The 18,560-nt window shown below is 43.3% G+C and overlaps 1 protein-coding gene across 1 annotated transcript in view; it reads left to right on the forward strand.

The window, feature by feature from the left end:
* LOC126188711 (uncharacterized) overlaps positions 1 to 18,560 on the forward strand; it is a 299,019-nt gene that overhangs the window by 150,975 nt on the left and 129,484 nt on the right. The window contains exon 2 of the mRNA XM_049930319.1: positions 15,682 to 15,856. Coding sequence (XP_049786276.1) covers positions 15,695 to 15,856 — 162 coding nt within the window. The 5' untranslated portion in view covers positions 15,682 to 15,694. The remainder of the gene's footprint in view (positions 1 to 15,681; positions 15,857 to 18,560) is intronic.

An 18,560-nucleotide genomic window follows, 5' to 3' on the forward strand; every position in this document is an offset into this window, starting at 1 on the left:
CTGGGAAAAATGACTGTCTGAACGCCTCAGTACGAGCTCTTATTTCCCTTATCTTTGAATGATGACCATTACGCGATTTGATAGTTGGTGGTAATAATATATGCTCTACATCCTCGGCGAAGATTGGACCCTTCTGTTTAGCGCGTCGTCTATCTGCAAGTGTGTCCCACTTTAAACTTTCTATGAGATTTGTAACGCTCTCGCGATGGCTAAATGTACCAGTCACGAATCTTGCCGCTCTTCTTTGGACTTTCTCAATCTCTTGAATAAGACCCAACTGGTAAGGGTCTCATACAGACGAACAATATTCTAAGACTGGACTAACTAACGTATTGTAAGCTATTTCCTTTGTTGCAGGAGTGCATCGCTTTAGGATTCTACCAATAAACCGCAATCTAGAGTTCGCCTTACCCGTAATATGTGTAATCTGATCATTCCATTTGAGATCATTTCGAATAGTCATACCCAGATACTTGACTGATAGTACCGCTTCCAAAGACTGATCATTTATTTTGTACTCGTACATTAATGGGGATTTTCGCCTTGTTATACGCAGTAGGTTACACTTACTAATATTGAGAGATGACTGCCAGTCATTACACCACGCATTTATTTTCTGCAAATCCTCATTGATTTGTTCACAACTTTCGTGTGATACTACTTTCTTGTAGACTACAGCATCATCGGCTAACAGTCTAAGGCCGCTGTCAGTACCATCAACCAGATCGTTTATGTAAATCGTAAAAAGCAGAGGACCTATCACGCTGTCCTGGGGCACACCTGATGTTAGTTACCCCGTTCAAAAATGGTTCAAATAGCTTTGAGCACTATGCGACTTAACTTCTGAGGTCATCAGTCGCCTAGAACTTAGAACTAATTAAACCTAACTAACCTAAGGACATCACACATATCCATGCCCGAGGCAGGATTCGAACCTGCGACCTCAGCGGTCGCTCGGTTCCAGACTGTAGCGTCTAGAACCGCACGGCCACACAGGCCGGCTTACCCGGTTCAGGACGACATACTGCTCCCTGTCTGTTAGAAAACTTTCTATCCAACCGCATATGTCATTGGATAGACCGTAAGCGCGCACTTTTTGCAGCAAGCGACAGTGCGGATCTGAGTCGAACGCCTTTCGAAAGTCGAGAAATATGGCATCAACCTGGGAGCCGGCATCTTAGAGCCTGTTGTATTTGGTAGCACATGCAGTCGTATGCCTACCGATCATAAGGGCCGACGTGGAACTAATGACATGTGTCAGGCCTTCAACGTTAGGGCAAAGGACGGTCGGTGGCCTAAGCTGGTGTACCCATCGCTCTGGACCCGGAAATAGCACTAACGAGCGTGACATTATCATGGGGACACAGCTTATTGATTTCGAGAGCTTGCGTGGTTCCTATCGATGGCGCCTGTATGAGAGTGTGGGGGGTGGGGGAGGAGGAGAAGCCGAGAGTAGAGAGTAGGTGACACCAGCGGGGCGTGAGGACATCCACCGAGGCAACCATTGCGCACGACGCGGAGACGCCGCTGTCATTACCGCTAATGGCGTGCCCGTGGAGTCTGCAGGAATACGAGTACCACTTAATATCGCCGCTGGGAGGTCTCGCGCCGAAGGCATGCCCTGCGAATAAAAACAAAAATAAAAATGCCGAGCGCGCCGGTCACTTCGCTGCATTTCCCGTGGGGCGTCGCTGTGTAGTGTAGCCGGCGCATTCACGTTCTCACCTACCTGGACCAGTACACGGCAGGATGGCCTCGGTACACTGCGTTCGCTGCACGGATCTCTCTCTCTCTCTCTCTCTCTCTCTGCACACCTCCCCTCCCCCTCCCTCCTTAAAACACAGCTCAGGTGTATCTACCATACAGAACGGACGCTTCCAGAGTGAGTGCAGTAAAACCTCATGAATTCGAGGTAATTAGGACCGAGTAAAGTTCAAATTTGGGAAAACGTGAATTAGACGAAGAGTGACTATTTTACAGCCCTTTCATTTACAAATATATCCGGAACTTGATGTTCACAGTATTATTACAGCAAATAACGCTAATCATAAGTTAACGGCGCTCACTAAGTAAATAAACATATTTTTTTCTGAAAGCAGGTTGGTTTTATTCAGGATTCCGATATAGGAAGTTATTCTCCACTCTTTTGGCTACAGAACCCTGTTTTTTAACATAATCTCTGCTCAAAGCCACTGCCTGCATATTACCATTCTACTGGTCTACGTCCGAGCCAACGTCTGCCCGCATCAGTAACCTCCCCGTTATCCATTTACTTCTTCCGGCAGAGTGCATCTTTCATCGTGCTAAACAGATGGAAAGTGCGATATCCGGGCTGTAGAGTGGATGAGGAAGAACAGTCCAATGAAGTTTTGTGAACTCCTCTCGGGAGCGCAGTTTTGTGTGAGGCTTTTCATTGTCGTGGAGAATATGTTCATTTTTTTGGCGACGAACGCGGCGAAATCGCTTCTGTAATTTTCTGAAGGTAGGAAAATAAAGTTTATTATTACACCATGAGGGGGCGACATCAAATAGAGTCCCAGAAGACTGTCGCCATGACTTTAGCGGCCGAGCGTCCGTCTGAACTTTTTGTCGGAGGAGGGTTTGTGTGCTGCCACTCCATGGATTGCCGTTTCGTTTCCCGCTGAAGTGATGAAACCATATTTCGTCGCCTGTGACGATGTCCGACAAAAAGTTTCACGATCTGCCTCTTAGCACGTAAGAAATACCACACGGATGGTCCTTCGTTGCTCTGTTTTGGTCTTCTGTCAGGTGGCGAGGAACTCAGCGGGCGGACACGTTTCAGTACCCCGGCTGGTGGAGAGTGAGTCAGAACTACGTACAGAGACGTCCAGTCGAGCAGCGATGTGTTTGATTGTGATCCGTCGATCACGTCGAATGAGAGTGTCCGCTCGTTCCAGCATCGCAGGTGTTGTAGCACTTGCGGCCGTCCGGCACTTGGGAGAACGGACAGTTTTACGTGACTTTGTTGCGGTGATGAGAGACCCCTCGCCCAACGACTCGCCGTGCTTCTGTTCACTGGCAAGTCTCCGTAGAGATTTTGCAAGCGCCTGTGAATATCTGCGATGCTCTGGTTTTCAGCCAAAAGAAACTCAATGACACGTCTCTGCTTGGAACGTACCCCTATTACAGACGCCATTTTGAAGACCACGTGTAGAGCCGCCACCCGTCGGGACCGTGAAACTATATGGGGTGAAGCCATTTTTTCAACTGAAATGAGCAGAGAAACAAATGTGTTGCATTATTTATTGAACTCCCCTCATACTTGAGAGTTTGCTTTAGAAACAATGTTGTAGTAGAAACTCAAACACTGAACTGCGAACACTTACGAACTAACAGAAGCGGCAATTTGTGACCCCTGGAGGCATTGGTGCACGCTAGAATCGTTACTCTGTCTCCAGATTTTTTCTGACCTGGAGCGGAAGTTTCGTTTCTAGCTGCCATAGTGTTGGTCGGAAGCAGTCTATAATTGAGTCCTGTCTCACTGCAGTTGCAAACTTGATCCAGTGACAGATTTTCCTGATTTACAAAATTTTTGTTTTTTCTTGGGATCACACGCGCACGAGAAATATTTTAAGGAGTATGGGTCGCACGAGTGATGTTGAAGCAGACTCCTTGGTGGACTGATGCCGTTTTCCTAGTATCCCACCAATGAAACGGTCTGCCACCTGCTTTACCTAAGAGTCAGTATACGTGATCGTTCCATTTCATAATGCTGTAAACGATTACACCCAGGTCTGTGTAAGAGTTGACCCATTCCAGTTTATCTCGGTGATATTGTAGCCATAGGATAGTACGTTTCTTCGACTTCTTCTTCTTGTTATCAATGAAGAGAAGTCTACAGACGTTAAAGTAACCTCTGGCGTGCCACAGGGGAGTGTTACGGGACCATTGCTTTTCACAATATATATAAATGACCTAGTAGATAGTGTCGGAAGTTCCATGCGGCTTTTCGCGGATGATGCTGTAGTATACCGAGAAGTTGCAGCATTACAAAATTGTAGCGAAATGCAGGAAGATCTGCAGCGGATAGGCACTTGGTGCAGGGAGTGGCAACTGACCCTTAACATAGACAAATGTAATGTATTGAGAATACATAGAAAGAAGGATCCTTTATTGTATGGTTATATCATAGCGGAACAAACACTGGTAGCAGTTACTTCTGTAAAATATCTGGGAGTATGCGTGCGGAACGATTTGAAGTGGAATGATCACATAAAATTAATTGTTGGTAAGGCGGTTACCAGGTTGAGATTCATTGGGAGAGTCCTTAGAAAATGTAGTCCATCAACAAAGGAGGTGGCTTACAAAACACTCGTTCGACCTATACTTGAGTATTGCTCATCAGTGTGGGATCCGTACCAGATCGGGTTGACGGAGGAGATAGAGAAGATCCAAAGAAGAGCGGCGCGTTTCGTCACAGGGTTACTTGGTAACCGTGATAGCGTTACGGAGATGTTTAACAAACTCAAGTGGCAGACTCTGCAAGAGAGGCGCTCTGCATCGCGGTGTAGCTTGCTCGCCAGGTTTCGAGAGGGTGCGTTTCTGGATGAGGTATCGAATATATTGCTTCCCCCTACTTATACCTCCCGAGGAGATCACGAATGTAAAATTAGAGAGATTAGAGCGCGCACGGAGGCTTTCAGACAGTCGTTCTTCCCGCGAACCATACGCGACTGGAACAGGAAAGGGAGGTAATGACAGTGGACAGTGGCACGTAAAGTGCCCTCCGCCACACACCGTTGGGTGGCTTGCGGAGTATAAATGTAGATGTAGATGTAGACTTGTAGAGTACAGAATTTTACATTCCTAAATATTTGAAGCAAGTTGTTGATATCTGAAATCTTATCAAAATCCGAATGAATATGTTTGCAGGTTTTTCTTTATACGGTACTTCATTACAGGTAACTGCATCATCTGCGAAAAGCAAACAAGGGTCCAAAACACATTTCCGTGGCGCACACTCGAATTTACTTCTACATCTGTCGATAACTTTCCGTCCAAGATAACCTGCGGTCTCCCCATCAAGAAATCTTCAATCCATTAACAAATTTCACTCAATACCTACGATCTAACTTTCGGTGATTGGCGTATGAGCGGTTCTATAGTCAAATGCTCTTCAGAAATCGAGAATTACTGCATCTACTTCACTGCCTTGATCTATGGCTTTCAGGATTCCACGTGAGAAAAGGGAGGAAGGAAGAAAGGAAGATTACGGTTTAACGTCCCGTCGACATAGAGGTCATTAGAGACGGAGCGCAAGCTTTGAGTGGTTCAAGGATAGGAAAGGACATCGGACGTGGCCTTTCAAGAAAACCATTCCGGTGTTTGTCTGGAGGGATTTAGGGAAATTACGGAAAACTTAAACCTGGACGGCTGGTCACGGATTTGAAATATTGTCGTCCCGCGTGCGAGTCCATTGTGCCTCCCCTCGCTCGGTGTCGTATGAGAAAAGTGTGAACTGATTTGCACGTGGTGAATGCTTTCGCAATCCGTGCTGGTTGGCATGGGCAAGGTCATTGTGTTCTAGATACCTCATTACATTTGAGCTCAGAACATGTCCTAAGATTCTGCAAGAAATAGACATCAAAGATATTTGACGGTAGTTTTGTGGAACACTTCTGATACCCCGGGGTGACCTGCGCTTTCTTTTTTTTTGGGGGGGGGGGGTTTACAGTATATTATTAAAAGAAGAGCTATTTCAGCCACAAATTCGATATAGCATCAGACAGGGATTCCATCTTGCCCTGGAACTTTGTACAGCTTTAGCGACTTCAGTTGTTTCCCAACACTGCTGACACTAATGTCTGTATTACTCAGCTTCGCAGTGGTGTTGCGAGAATTAATTGTAGACGCGTCTCTACATTTTTCAACACACAAAGCATCTGATACTAGTATAGTACATATCATTAGGCCTTTGTGGTAATTATATAAAAACAAATATAACTGTTCCTTTTTCACGCATTTGGGTTTGTGTCCGTAGCAGCGACAATTACTCAGCATTACTGTATTTAGTAGCGTAAACTTCCTGGAAGTCATACGAATCATAGTAACAGCAGCGGAAAGAGAGTATCCAGTTCATTTTTACCCCGTACTGTGTTATCAAACCTGGCCAGATTTATACAGTATCACTGAAGTTTCCTCGCACAGATCTGTTATTCTGATGAAAAAATAGCGGTTCAACAAAAAAAGTTAATGCATGTGTTTCGGTAGTGATTGAGTTTCCGAAAGTGCGCTGGTATTGTTTTCAAGCCGTCGTCTGTAGGTGAAATAAGACTGCAAACATCTTTCTGTCAAAATTTATTTGGAAAACTTAGGCCTCTCACCCCGTACATACCTCTAGATAGTAAATGACTCAATTGCTTATAACTAAGATTTGAGAAACAGCGAATACGATTATATTTCAATCCCTTTACGAAAACGTTAAGGTCCCAAAAAAAGTTCTGACTCAAAATCCTACATTGTAAAGTAGGTTATTTCAACCTTCAGAAATGCTCTTGAGTTCCTCACCGCCGTGTCTCGTACTCGCAGATACGAAGTTCAGTGGGGCAGCAGCAGGCGACAGACATCTGCCGGAACGAGCCTACGGGTTCCCACATACAGCTCGCTTGACTCGTTGGCAGTCGAGTGTTGGTTGCCACAGTGGTATGAGGACGGAGTCGTGCGGTCTGCGGAAGTCAAGAGGCGCGACGTACGTTCTACTGGACACGTCCGGAATAAGCCGGGATTGCTTCCGGCTGCGATAATTTCAAGGTACAAATTATTTATATATTGTTAGGCATTTGCGTCATTTAATGTCAGATGAACGAGGTGCTCAAACCAATGTTATCGAGTTTCCTCGACATCTTCCTTGCTCGCTGTTGCAACCATTTGAAATGAGAGTCGAAAATTTATTTTAGCACCTCTTATAGTCTGTGAACAGTGGCGTGCTTTTAAAGAAACAGATGCATTCCCTTCACTGATCTTTTCATCCAAGTTATTTCGGTTCCATAGAAAACTAAAAACCTCAATTACGGCTGAAGTTACGAGAATATCGCTAAATGCCATTTAAAGAAAGGCTGAAACAGAATCCGGAACTTAGATATATTTTGATAACATATTTACAGACTTCTTCCCTCTGATACCACCGAAAAACGTGAATAATATTTACCGGAGGAACTACCCACCCATTTTCAATCTGGGCAGTTATAGAGATAATTAATGTAATGGTTTTGTCTTTGCTCTTTTCGTGTTCATTATTTTGAGGTGGTAAGAGAATGAGATGGGGCGTTGTATTCGTCAAAACTTTTTGACACGGTTCTCAATAGAGCGTGTTTATTAGTACTATTTTTAGTTTCTGGTAGTGGCAGAAAGCAATATTTGTAGTCTTGTGAGACTCTCAGAGCCAAAGAGAGGAATGCAAAGCGTTACTCGTATTGCAAATCTCTAAAGTATATAGTTTCTACAAGTGGACAGTCGAGAAGCAAGTTCACAAACTGACTAATATTATGCAGATAAAAATTTTGCTTCTAGGCATTTTCTGATACCCTGGTGTGCACAAATCAAGAACAAATGTAATTTTCGCAAGATGTCATTGTAAGTAATACAGTTCGTTGAAACTGGGACCATAGATCGAATAATTGCTACGGTATGTTACACAAAGAAGCTTAATGAATACGCCATGAGATGACAGAAATGACGCTCTTATTCAGAGACAATAATTATACTGGAAGTCACCGCGATTTATGCTGGGCTCCTGGACATTACAAAAGACGAGACACGTTTCTCAATAGAGATTGTGATCACCATACACTCTAATCCATGCCTGCAACATACTCCCATGCCACCCACAATGTTGGTAAAGCCACTATTACACTATCAAATTTCTTTGTCAAAGATTTGATGAAATAACCGTCAAATTTATTTGACAAAGATCTTTGACCTGGCGCTAAAAGGGGATATTACACTGTCATCATAGTTTTCGTCAAAGTTCAAGATGACTAACAACAACAACTTGATATTAATCGCATCAGTTGCATGTACAAAAAAAAAAAAAAAGGTTCAAATGGCTCTGAGCACTATGGGACTTAGAAGCTGAGGTCATCAGTCTCCTAGAACTTAGAACTACTTAAACCTAACTAACCTAAGGACATCACACACATCCATGCCCGAGGCAGGATTCGAACCTGCGACCGTAGCAGTCGCGCGGTTCCAGACTGTAGCGCCTAGAACCGCTCGGCCACTCCGGCCGGCTGCATGTACCACAATTGCACTGTGTGCATATGTGGAAGAGAAGTGGGGGGGGGGGGGGGGGAAGGAAACGTACCCGGATGAAGCCGTGGGTTTTACGAGACGATAAAAGCATTCAACAAAACTTGTTACGTGAGCTTGTAATGGAGGACGTCAAGTCGTACATAAATTACTTAAGAATGGATGAGCATAAATTTCAGTATTTGCTCAGTGAAGTGTATCCTTATATCACAAAGCAAAATACTCGCTTAACGACTGCTATATCTGCAGAACACGGGCTGACTGTAACACTCCGATTCCTTGTTACAGGAGAGAGTTAGGTTAGATCACTAATCTTTTTAATCTATTGTTGTATTCAGGGTGCCTCACGTTGTAAAGCGCCTCATCAGCTTCATACATCTATACTAATTTTGTGGTTGTCGGTACACACCAATTGCATTTACTGGCAATGTTTATAAAAAAACAGGTGACAGAACGCTGCAGCGATGCTAGTGCTCCACGCGGTAGTATGTCACATTGCTGTGAACAGAAGACAAGCGACTTTTATGATCAAATCTACGGCGAGGCCCTAGATTTGATCAGAATTATTTGACCACAGACAAGATTTGACGAACTTCCCTATTACATCATCAAACTTTTTTGACAAAAATATTTGACATGGCAGCTTTGACAAAGAAATTTTATAGTGCAATACCGGCCGAAGCAGTTCCTGAGATAGGGCGTTTCGCTGCTCCACCAGCGCGATTGACACATGGTGAACGTGCATGTGAACGTGTTGCAGTACATCTCCCCAATGCCTCCCACACGTGCACGATAGTATTTAAGTCGGGGGACACGCAGATCAGTCCATTCGCCAAATTTCTTCCTGTTTCATGAGATTCTCCACGTACGCTGTTCTTGGCGGTCGGGCATTGTCATCCGTAAACATGGAGTCAGGACCGAGTGCATCCCTGGAAAGACGCACATGGTGAAGGAGTAAAGTGCCACTATGACGTTGACTTGAGTGTACTGTGTTCGAAGATTTTGAAGTCAACACTCCCAAGCAACATTATGCCTCCACAGACCATAAACCTGGACCGCCAAAACATCATGTGCAGCAGTGTTCCTGGGTAAATTGCGTAGCATCATATGGCAAGAGGTGCGAAGAGGTAATACACCAAGGAACATTGTCGAACATGATTGTTTTGGTGGTCGTGGTATTAGGGTGTGGGAAGCCGTTATTTTGCATGGGCGTACTGACCTCCAATACTTCGAACACGGCAAACCACGGATCAACGTTATTGCGGCGCGATACTCCAGCCCATGTGCTTCTTTCCGTGGGTACATTTGGCCCTGACTTTAATTTTATAGATGACAATGAGAGAGCGCATTGAACTGCGCACGTGAATGAGCTCTTGGAACGAGATGATACTCTGTGAACAGACTGACCTGCCGTTCCTCCGACACAGATCCAATCGGTTGTGGGAGGCATTGAGTACACATATTGCAGCACGTCTACTTGTACCACGACCATCCAGTGACGTCGACGGCACTAGTGAGGGAATGGAACGCTCGCAACACATCAACTCCTTAAGCCGTCGACACACGGACCGTGCTGTCGAATGTCAACGTTGAGAATGCTAAGTTCAACGTGCTGCTGAACGCTCAGAAAAGATGGGACTTGTGCACACGGTACGTCGGCCCCAACGTGGTATACACGATCACAACGCACTCCAGCGGCAGTTGCGGGATCTTTATAGTTCGTAAATCACACTGTTTACTAAACGGGCGAGCGTAAAATTCCCATGTTAGCTCTATTAAAACTCACATTTCCTCAATCGTCCACGAAAAGGAAAGCACCATGTCCAGTCAATAAGGACACAGGCTTATAAAAGTTCCATTACAAACAGTGCGATACAAATTTGCAATACTTCTCCACATAAGATAAACATTATTTCATCATTCCCACATTTGACTAAAACTCCAAGGTCAGTTTTACTTGATCACTGTTCCTACCCAGTGGCAGAATCTTTGCAACATGTGAATTACGAAGCGTAAAAGAGAAAGGAGCAAAATATCCTTATACAAGTAGCGCAAGCTGTCTTGTAGATTAAGCCAATCGATATAACTCACCCCCTCGAAAAGAAGGTGAACTTATATTTACATAACATCAAATGTTATATTATATACTCATATTAACGAATAATAAAGTATCAGAACCTAATAAAAACGCAAATGTTAGGATAAAAAAATTGAACGTTCCGGGACGCGAATCGCCGGGCTAGCTTTCATCTTGATACGGATCAGTGACGCTACTCTCTGCGCTAAACCAACAACACGCTGCTAAAAACCAATCACAGAATATTATCACTTGCTGAAAACTTTAATCGTAGATATGTCACTGACTGAAATTCAATTATAACGAATTGTACCACGAACAATGGGTTTTGGGTGGATCTTCAGAGTGCCGCTGCCTTCAAATAGCATACTCTCGTAATACGCAAGTTACAATAATTCTTTTGCCATCAATATGATTTTTCTCATTATTTCATTGGAACAAATTGCACAGTTAACAACAGGTTTTCCAGTGATTCTCAATTTGCTGGTGCTCAGAAACGGCATATATACGTATAGGCTTGAAATGAATCCCAATATGGCGCCTAACAACTCTGTGCTGAAATGAGATGGCGTGCAAGTGACGTAGGTGGCGTTGTGCCATCTCATTGGTCAACGCTCAGACGCACGCTCAGAATATTTGACATGCTATATATTGCTCTGCACGTTCGGAAAGACACCCGAACGTGCTATTCCACGCTATGACGTCAGAAACTCGGCACGTCCAACGTTCTGATGCACGGTCCGTGTGCCGACGGCTTACACAATCCTCGTTGCCAGCATGGGAGTACGTTGCAGAGCAATAAATCCCATCCGTGGTGACCACATGCAGTATTTAGTACCGCAAAGCGTCTTTTGTAATGTCAGGGGACCATCAGACTTTACTGTGATTACTGTCTTTGAACAAACGTCTCATTTCTGTGCGTCTCACTGCGTATTTCTTTCACTCACCTTCTGTACTATACTGCAACAGTTCATTCTATGTATGTCCAGATTTCATCAGGCTTCATTATTTGATACAGACGACACATCTTGCGAAAGTTACTTTCATCCTTAACTTTAGGACACCAGTATACTACACAACAGTGTTTGTAAGCAAGTGGGGCAGAAAATGCAGAGATCATTGTAACCTCCCCACAAAAATTTAAATAAATAATAATACGAGTATAATTCTAATTTAGTGTAACCTCCCCACAAAATTCTTTCTCATTTGACCTCCCACACAAAATTCTTTCTGTTCTTTTGGAAATGCATTGATGAATCTGTGCAAGGTTCTGCTCAAAATTAATTCACACTTAGCGTAACCTCACAACAGAAAAATTCCTAAACCTCTCAACAGTAAACATTATAATTATGTCGTTCACATTCAGTGTAACGTCCCAATAAAAAAATAAATCCAGTAACCTAGTAATAAAACAATGTAACTAACCTCTCAATTAAATTGTCGCTCACTTATGACTTTTCAATAATTCACTGTGAATTTAACCTGGTAAATTTTGGACGACAGCAGTGCTGCGTGATGGCCCTGAAAGATCATTCTGAATAAAAACAGGAAAAATTCATACCTCAATAACGTCGCCGGATATATCTGCTCTTACAATAAATTTTTCCGGCACAGCTCTGTGCAATGCTGGCCGATATATCTCTCATTTATGAAAGGAAGCAACTGATTTTTCTATTGCAGTAATCGGGATGATCATGGATGGGAGAAATTAGTAAATCCTTTAAATTGAAATGAATGGTCGTTAAAAGTTACTTTTTATAAGGAAAATTATTATTACGAGAGTTTTAAAACATTTACATGCGACTTGAGATAACATTACTACATATGCGCGAGGCTGCTTTTTTACCTTATACAATAATACTCAGGCTCCGACATCGCTGCACCGCGACCGGGCCAGCCAACACGATACACCATACCAGACCAGAGCAGACTCCAGACTAGCAACAACATACTGCTACAGCTACACAGTTCCTACTGCAGTCAACACTGCTCTCTGGTCAGAGATTCTCTTATACCTTGCCTATTGCAGGCAGCGCATGAGCAATACATCGAAATTACATCTGCTCGGACCTCTTACATCATAATAATCCATTCCTAAACGTTTACTTATCAGGCGTGCAGTTTTCACCGCAGGCCTTTCTTTATCATATGCGGCCGAGTTCCCTCCCGCTACGAGTATGTTCCAATCGTCTCGCTCATGAGATCCTACCCTCGAGCTAGAAGTTACTTGGTACCCCGACGCCCGAGCGGGTGCCAGGACACGCATAACTAGGAAAGATGTATTTTTTGTTGTATTTATTTTTCGTCTGGCTGCTCATCTAGTTAACCAATCACATCGTTATTTAATGTTTCACAATTACATATGAGTTATGTTAGTAGCAATTTTCGATAGATCTGACTATTGATTAATTGCATATTATTACTGCAAATAAGATAAACATGTAACTTGTGCTGAGGACGTTAATGATAGGAAATCATTTTTCACTGTAGTGAGTTCTGTGTTGTTCAACATTGGAATTAAATAAGAGATGCGGCAAGGGATTAACACTGTACACAAGTAATCTACTAGAAGATGACTGCATACGATTTCTTCTTCTGGTAGCACCTGCCGGTGTGCACCTGGGAGGGCACTCGAGTATTGCGGTTGCTATGACTCGGTTTCTTCAGATCTTGGAATGTAGAGGTAAATATCTGTCGCTTCGAAGTGTCTGCGATATGAATGTAGATTTTTGGTTGGCTCTTGCTGGTAGGGGGATTCCCAGTGTGACGATTGCTTTATACAGTTTAGTGTACTGACTGGTGTAGCGATAACAGCCGAGCAGTGGATGATTTAGATCTGCAAGTTCTGAGGGCTGATCTTCGCACCATGGAAGTGATAATATTTTGTTTTGTTAGGGATGTGCCTGATACACATGTGTTCATTTCGTATTATTGTGGCTGATCTTGTATGTAGTCGCGAAAGTTTTAAGTGAATACGCTGTTCTTTTGGAAATGCATTGATGAATCTGTGCAAGATTCTGCACTTTCGCAATCTGAGAGATTTTCCTGAAGTGATACTAAATACCAAATCCACGGTAGGTAATGAAAACCTCGTAACTCTGTCTGTGACAACCTCGTAATTTCGATAACCAGCACCCCATTATCAAAGAGAGACTTGACAGTGCATGGATCTACCTAATTTGTCAATAATTGGGTTTCTACTGTATATTTACGCAACTAGCAACTTAATATGTATGACTTTATATTATTTTCAAGAAACCGCTTTTGTTTCTCGTGTAAAATTTAACAAAATGCAGTTACGAGCTTTTCATTGCCTATCATCGAAATATTCCTGTAGTTACAGTTGTTAGGAAGTCTGTGTAAGGTAGATGTACAAAGAAGGAGAATCCTCCGTAATGGAACTCTTTGCTAATTGGCCGGCAGTTTCGTTGTCCCTGATTCCGGAATGCTCCACAGAGAAATTAAATTCTGATAGATTTGTTCGTGTACATCGAAGTGGTAATCCTTCGTTTTCAAGCTTCAGGATTGATATAATCTCGAAGAGCTCCGAAAATCTGTTTTAACAGAATATAATCGGCATTGTACTTTACGTATCTGAGTGCGTGTCTTACTGCAACATCATCAGCTGTAAAGCTTCTAAGGTGCCTCTTACGTGAGGAACACACTTTTACCAGTTTTAATAAATTGTCTTATTGATGTATTCACGATAGTTTGGAAGTGCTGTAGTCCGTAGCCGGCCGTGAGTCGGAGAGCATTTCCCACGCTGGCTGGCTTGGTGACGAAGCGACCATATGTCGCGCGTAGTGGGGAAGGGCTCGGTGCTGGACCGTAGCATCAAGCGTCAGCCTAGGAAATATACATGACGGGAAGTACCGCTATCTTGGCGCCAAAGTCACCGATTTTGTTTATTTATATTTAATAATTAAAGTCATTTAGGACAACATGAATACTAGGAGGAGCCTCTGGATGTTTAAAACTATTTATCATAATTTTGCCTCGTTAAAATTCACACCCGTTGATTAACAAATGCATATCATAGTGAGTACGAACTTGATCGAAAATCCACGAACTATGACGAAACTAGTAAGAGATACGGACTGCGCGCCAAAGTCGGCAGTCGGCGTTAAGAGCTCTTCCTGTCTTGTTCGGTGGTAGCCATATTCTCGGTTACGAGTAGTTTGTGACATGAGTGTTTCATTATTGATCTAATAGGAATAAAAGTGATATTACGGCATTTTGAATGTTAATTTCGAGTAAATAGATACCCCAAAGTTGACCGACAGCTGTTTCAGATAATTAGCTTCCACCGACAGATACATCCAATGCACCAATGAAGAATCTATACGGGACGACATTAGGAGAGCTGCACCGCGCACAGGTAGGAGAGAATCTGACGACACGACCCACCAAGGCGGATCAAGGAAGGTCCGACTTACACTCGCAAATTCCGGGTGGAAACGCTGACCAGTTATACTGTACGTCACATATACCACCCTCTACGGGCTCACGGCTAAGCTGATAATATCAGTTTAGAATCGAGGGGATCTTGCAAGCTGCTCCTTTCAGGGAAACGTAGTAGGTTCATAGCTTAAGTCTCCATAGTCGGACAGAGGTATGCAAATCTTATTCCTCCACCCGGCATAGACCTATTTACATCGGGATAGTTCCCGGCCACTTAGTCGAGATTTGCTAAACGATATTTAGTGTAGAAGGGCCTTGGGTGATATACTATCGATAGTTCATTGCAGGCGGTTCCATCCTTAATTATGAGAATCAGAGACGTTACATTGTTGAGTATGATCGGTATGGTGTACTGCAGCTGATTGAAAGTTAATATAGATGTATAGCACTGGCGCTGATAATTTTGTTGATGCCGGTCCTGTCCGCTCTATTAGACACTAAGCCTTCCTGGATCGTTTAAGGGTAAGTGGAGTGGTGTATCTGACAGTAACTGTAGGCCGATAGAGGTATTGTTATTGCCGCGCGCGATATCTCTGGTAGCGATAATTTCGTTGATGCAAGTGCTGATCGAATGTGGTCGTCGACGGGTTGCTCCCCCTGCCACTTCAAATGCACGTAGCTCGAGAGCCGGAATAACAAAATGGTTCAAATGGCTCTGAGTATGGGATTTAACTTCTGAGGTCATCAGTCCCCTAGAACTTAGAACTACTTAAACCTAACTAACCTAAGATTCGAACCTGCGATCATAGCGGTAGCGCTGTTCCAGACGATAGCGCCTAGAACCGTTCGGCCACAGCGGCCGGCTCCGGAATAAGAGACACTTTGCGTGGTGAGCGAGCGGTGACGCTGCAGGCGCGTCCACTGTGTGCCCGCAGGCGCGGTCGCAGCATGTCCCCGGAGCACGCCGCCGCCTGCCAGCACTGCCCCGGGCCGCCCCCGCCGCGCTTCCTCGTGCCTCCGCCCCCGCGGCCGCCCTTCCTGCAGGAGGACGCCGAGGAATGCTCGGAGGAGCCACTGCTGCCTTACGAGGTCTGCGACCTCGCTGCCCCGGTGAGTAACACTCAGTATTCTGCACGAGAAGCCGACACGAGGATTAATTTTTTTTTTTAATTGCTCTCTTCTACATCTAAGAGAAGCCTTCATTAAGTGGTGCAAAATATCTTTTTCCGTAAACTAGGTTGGCTTTAGTCAGGAGTCCAGTACACCACATTTCCCTCACACTTTTGTCTACAAAACACAATTTTGCAACTTATCGCCGTTCAATGACACGGCCTTAAACAACCTTAAGGGGCTCCGGAAAGGCTCAAAATCATGAAAAGTTCAATTTTTACTTTTTTGCGTTTTCTGAATCTGCAGACTATTACCTTTTAATAGATATATAATTTATTCAATTCCGAAGACTACAACTATTTTTAAATTTTTTTTGAAATGTGTTCTACATGGGCGTGACCCACTGTGGCGCTGTTAAACTGCTGTCAAATGGTGTTATTATTAACGTCCGTGTTCATCAGGTACATTTTAGTGATGTGAGATAAAATATGTGTTGTGGCTAACCTGTGATGGTTCAATATATATCGCTGGTGTGATTGTCGATTGTTTCATGTTTATTTACTCTGTCGTTATCTCGAAAATATTCGTAATTAATTCTGTTTCTTGAGTCTCTGTTTTGTTGAAGTATAATAATAAGTAAAAGTAAACTTATTAGAAATCCTCTGAAGGCTTTTAAGAAAAGGAGAAATGTTGGAAAGCCAAAGGTATGTGTTATTACTGTAAACAATAAAGACGATATGTTCTAACATGGTACGAGCGATGCTTGCTTTAGATAAGGAACGCCTTCGGGCTGCAGACAGGGCTGTAAAGAGTCTAGAAATACAAGCAAGATTAAACAGGAGGAGGAACAAGAGGAAGCTGGAGGAGGAGTTTGCAGAGGATAAAGATAATCCATCCTATGGACCTGGAATGCACTAAAAAGTTAATACAATCTTTGTCGCTCGATTCCCAAAACTTTTATTTTCTCATACTAATTACATGTTTTCTAAGGATCTTCCAAACATATTTGTTTCAAACTTTCAGTAAATGTTACACAGTACCTTCTGCATAATTTAACAGAGCCCTTTTCCAAAAAACTGTATATTTTTGAATATATAAATAAAAAATTGCAAAAAAATGTTGTGAATTTTCATTACAATTGAAAAGAAAATCATCTTTAATAACTGAACGAAAATTTTGTAAAATCCATGTGTTAAGTTGTAGCCCATATTACAATAAATAATCTGTAAAAAGGTCAACTTCTTACCTCAAATACTTTGTGAGGAAAGATGTAATTTATAAGCGTTATTTTAACATTGCAAGTATAGGGCGTTCCGGAGCCCCTTAATGGGAGGGGCTGTCTCCCACGATGGTACCAATGTGCTGGTCGACCTCGGAGCGAACGTCTTGCAGCATCAGTAACCTCATCACCCACTTACTGCTTTCTGCATAGTGCTTCCTTCGTTGGATCAAATAGATGGAAGGTGCGAGACTCGGGCCGTAACGAGGATGAGGAAGAACAGCCAATGAAGTTTTGTGAGCTCCTCTAGGGAGTGCAAACTTGTCTTATGTTTATGTTGTCACGAAGATAATGATGATCATTTGCATTTTTGTGGCTTCGAAAACACGCTGAAGTCATTTCTTCAGTGGAGCATTCACAGCTGAGTGCGGACAGGTTTGTGCGATCTTGCTGGGACGATGACAAACGCCTCACCTAACGACTCACCGTGCTTTTGTTTACTTCCAGGTCTCCGTAGAGAGTCTGCAAGCACCTATGAATATCTGCGTTGCTCTTGTTTACCGCTAAATAAAACTAAATGGTAGGTCTCTGCTTGTAACGCAACTCCGTTACAGACGCCGTTTCGAAGGTTACGTATAACGCCGACACATATCGGAACTTAATCATAATCCTCAATGTCTCACAACAATTACGGCATTTTTCAAACCGAAACTCGCCGAGAAAAGATGTGTTGCATTACTTACTGATCGTACCTCTTACATCTACTCTGGAAACCACCTTACTCTGAGTGGCGGAGGGTACTTTCCGTATCACAAGCAATACCTCCTTTTTCTCTTCCGATCGCGAATGATGCGCGCGAAGAAAGATTGTTTCTAAGCTTCATTTATGGTGTTTTCGCGACATATGCGTAGAAGGATTGAATGTAACAAAAATTAGTCCTTGAGAATTGATGATACTATTTTCAACGGTGCATTTTTAAAATTTCTTTATTCAGTGCGACTGGTTTCGGTGCTAAACTGCACCGTCATCCCGTCCACAATGAGCAATAATTAGATCTACACCAACTTCCATGTAGATCCAATTATTACCTGTTGAGGACCTGATGACGGTGTAAAGTAGCAACGAAATTAGTCGCACTGAACAAAGATATTTTGGAAACACCTACTGACCAACCGTCGTCCAGTTTCCCACAGACGATGTATATCTGAACATTAAACCAGTCTTCAGCCGTGCTAAATCTTGCCTACTGTGATGTATATCAACACGGTACAGATGAAAAAAACTCCGGATTACTACAGCTAGTGATGAACGCGTGAGTAAAGATACTGTATGTCCACACGACACCACTTTCCTCGTGTCTAATCGCAGAACCACGGGAACAAAACCGCATGCACAAAAATTAGTGGACGGAACGCATGTATGCACGCGCGTTCTCGTGTCCACACGTTGCCTCATTGTCCTTCTTCTCTCGGGAGTTTGTGCTGA

This window comes from Schistocerca cancellata, chromosome 5 (genome assembly GCF_023864275.1).
Source record: "Schistocerca cancellata isolate TAMUIC-IGC-003103 chromosome 5, iqSchCanc2.1, whole genome shotgun sequence".
Classification (NCBI taxonomy): domain Eukaryota; kingdom Metazoa; phylum Arthropoda; class Insecta; order Orthoptera; family Acrididae; genus Schistocerca; species Schistocerca cancellata.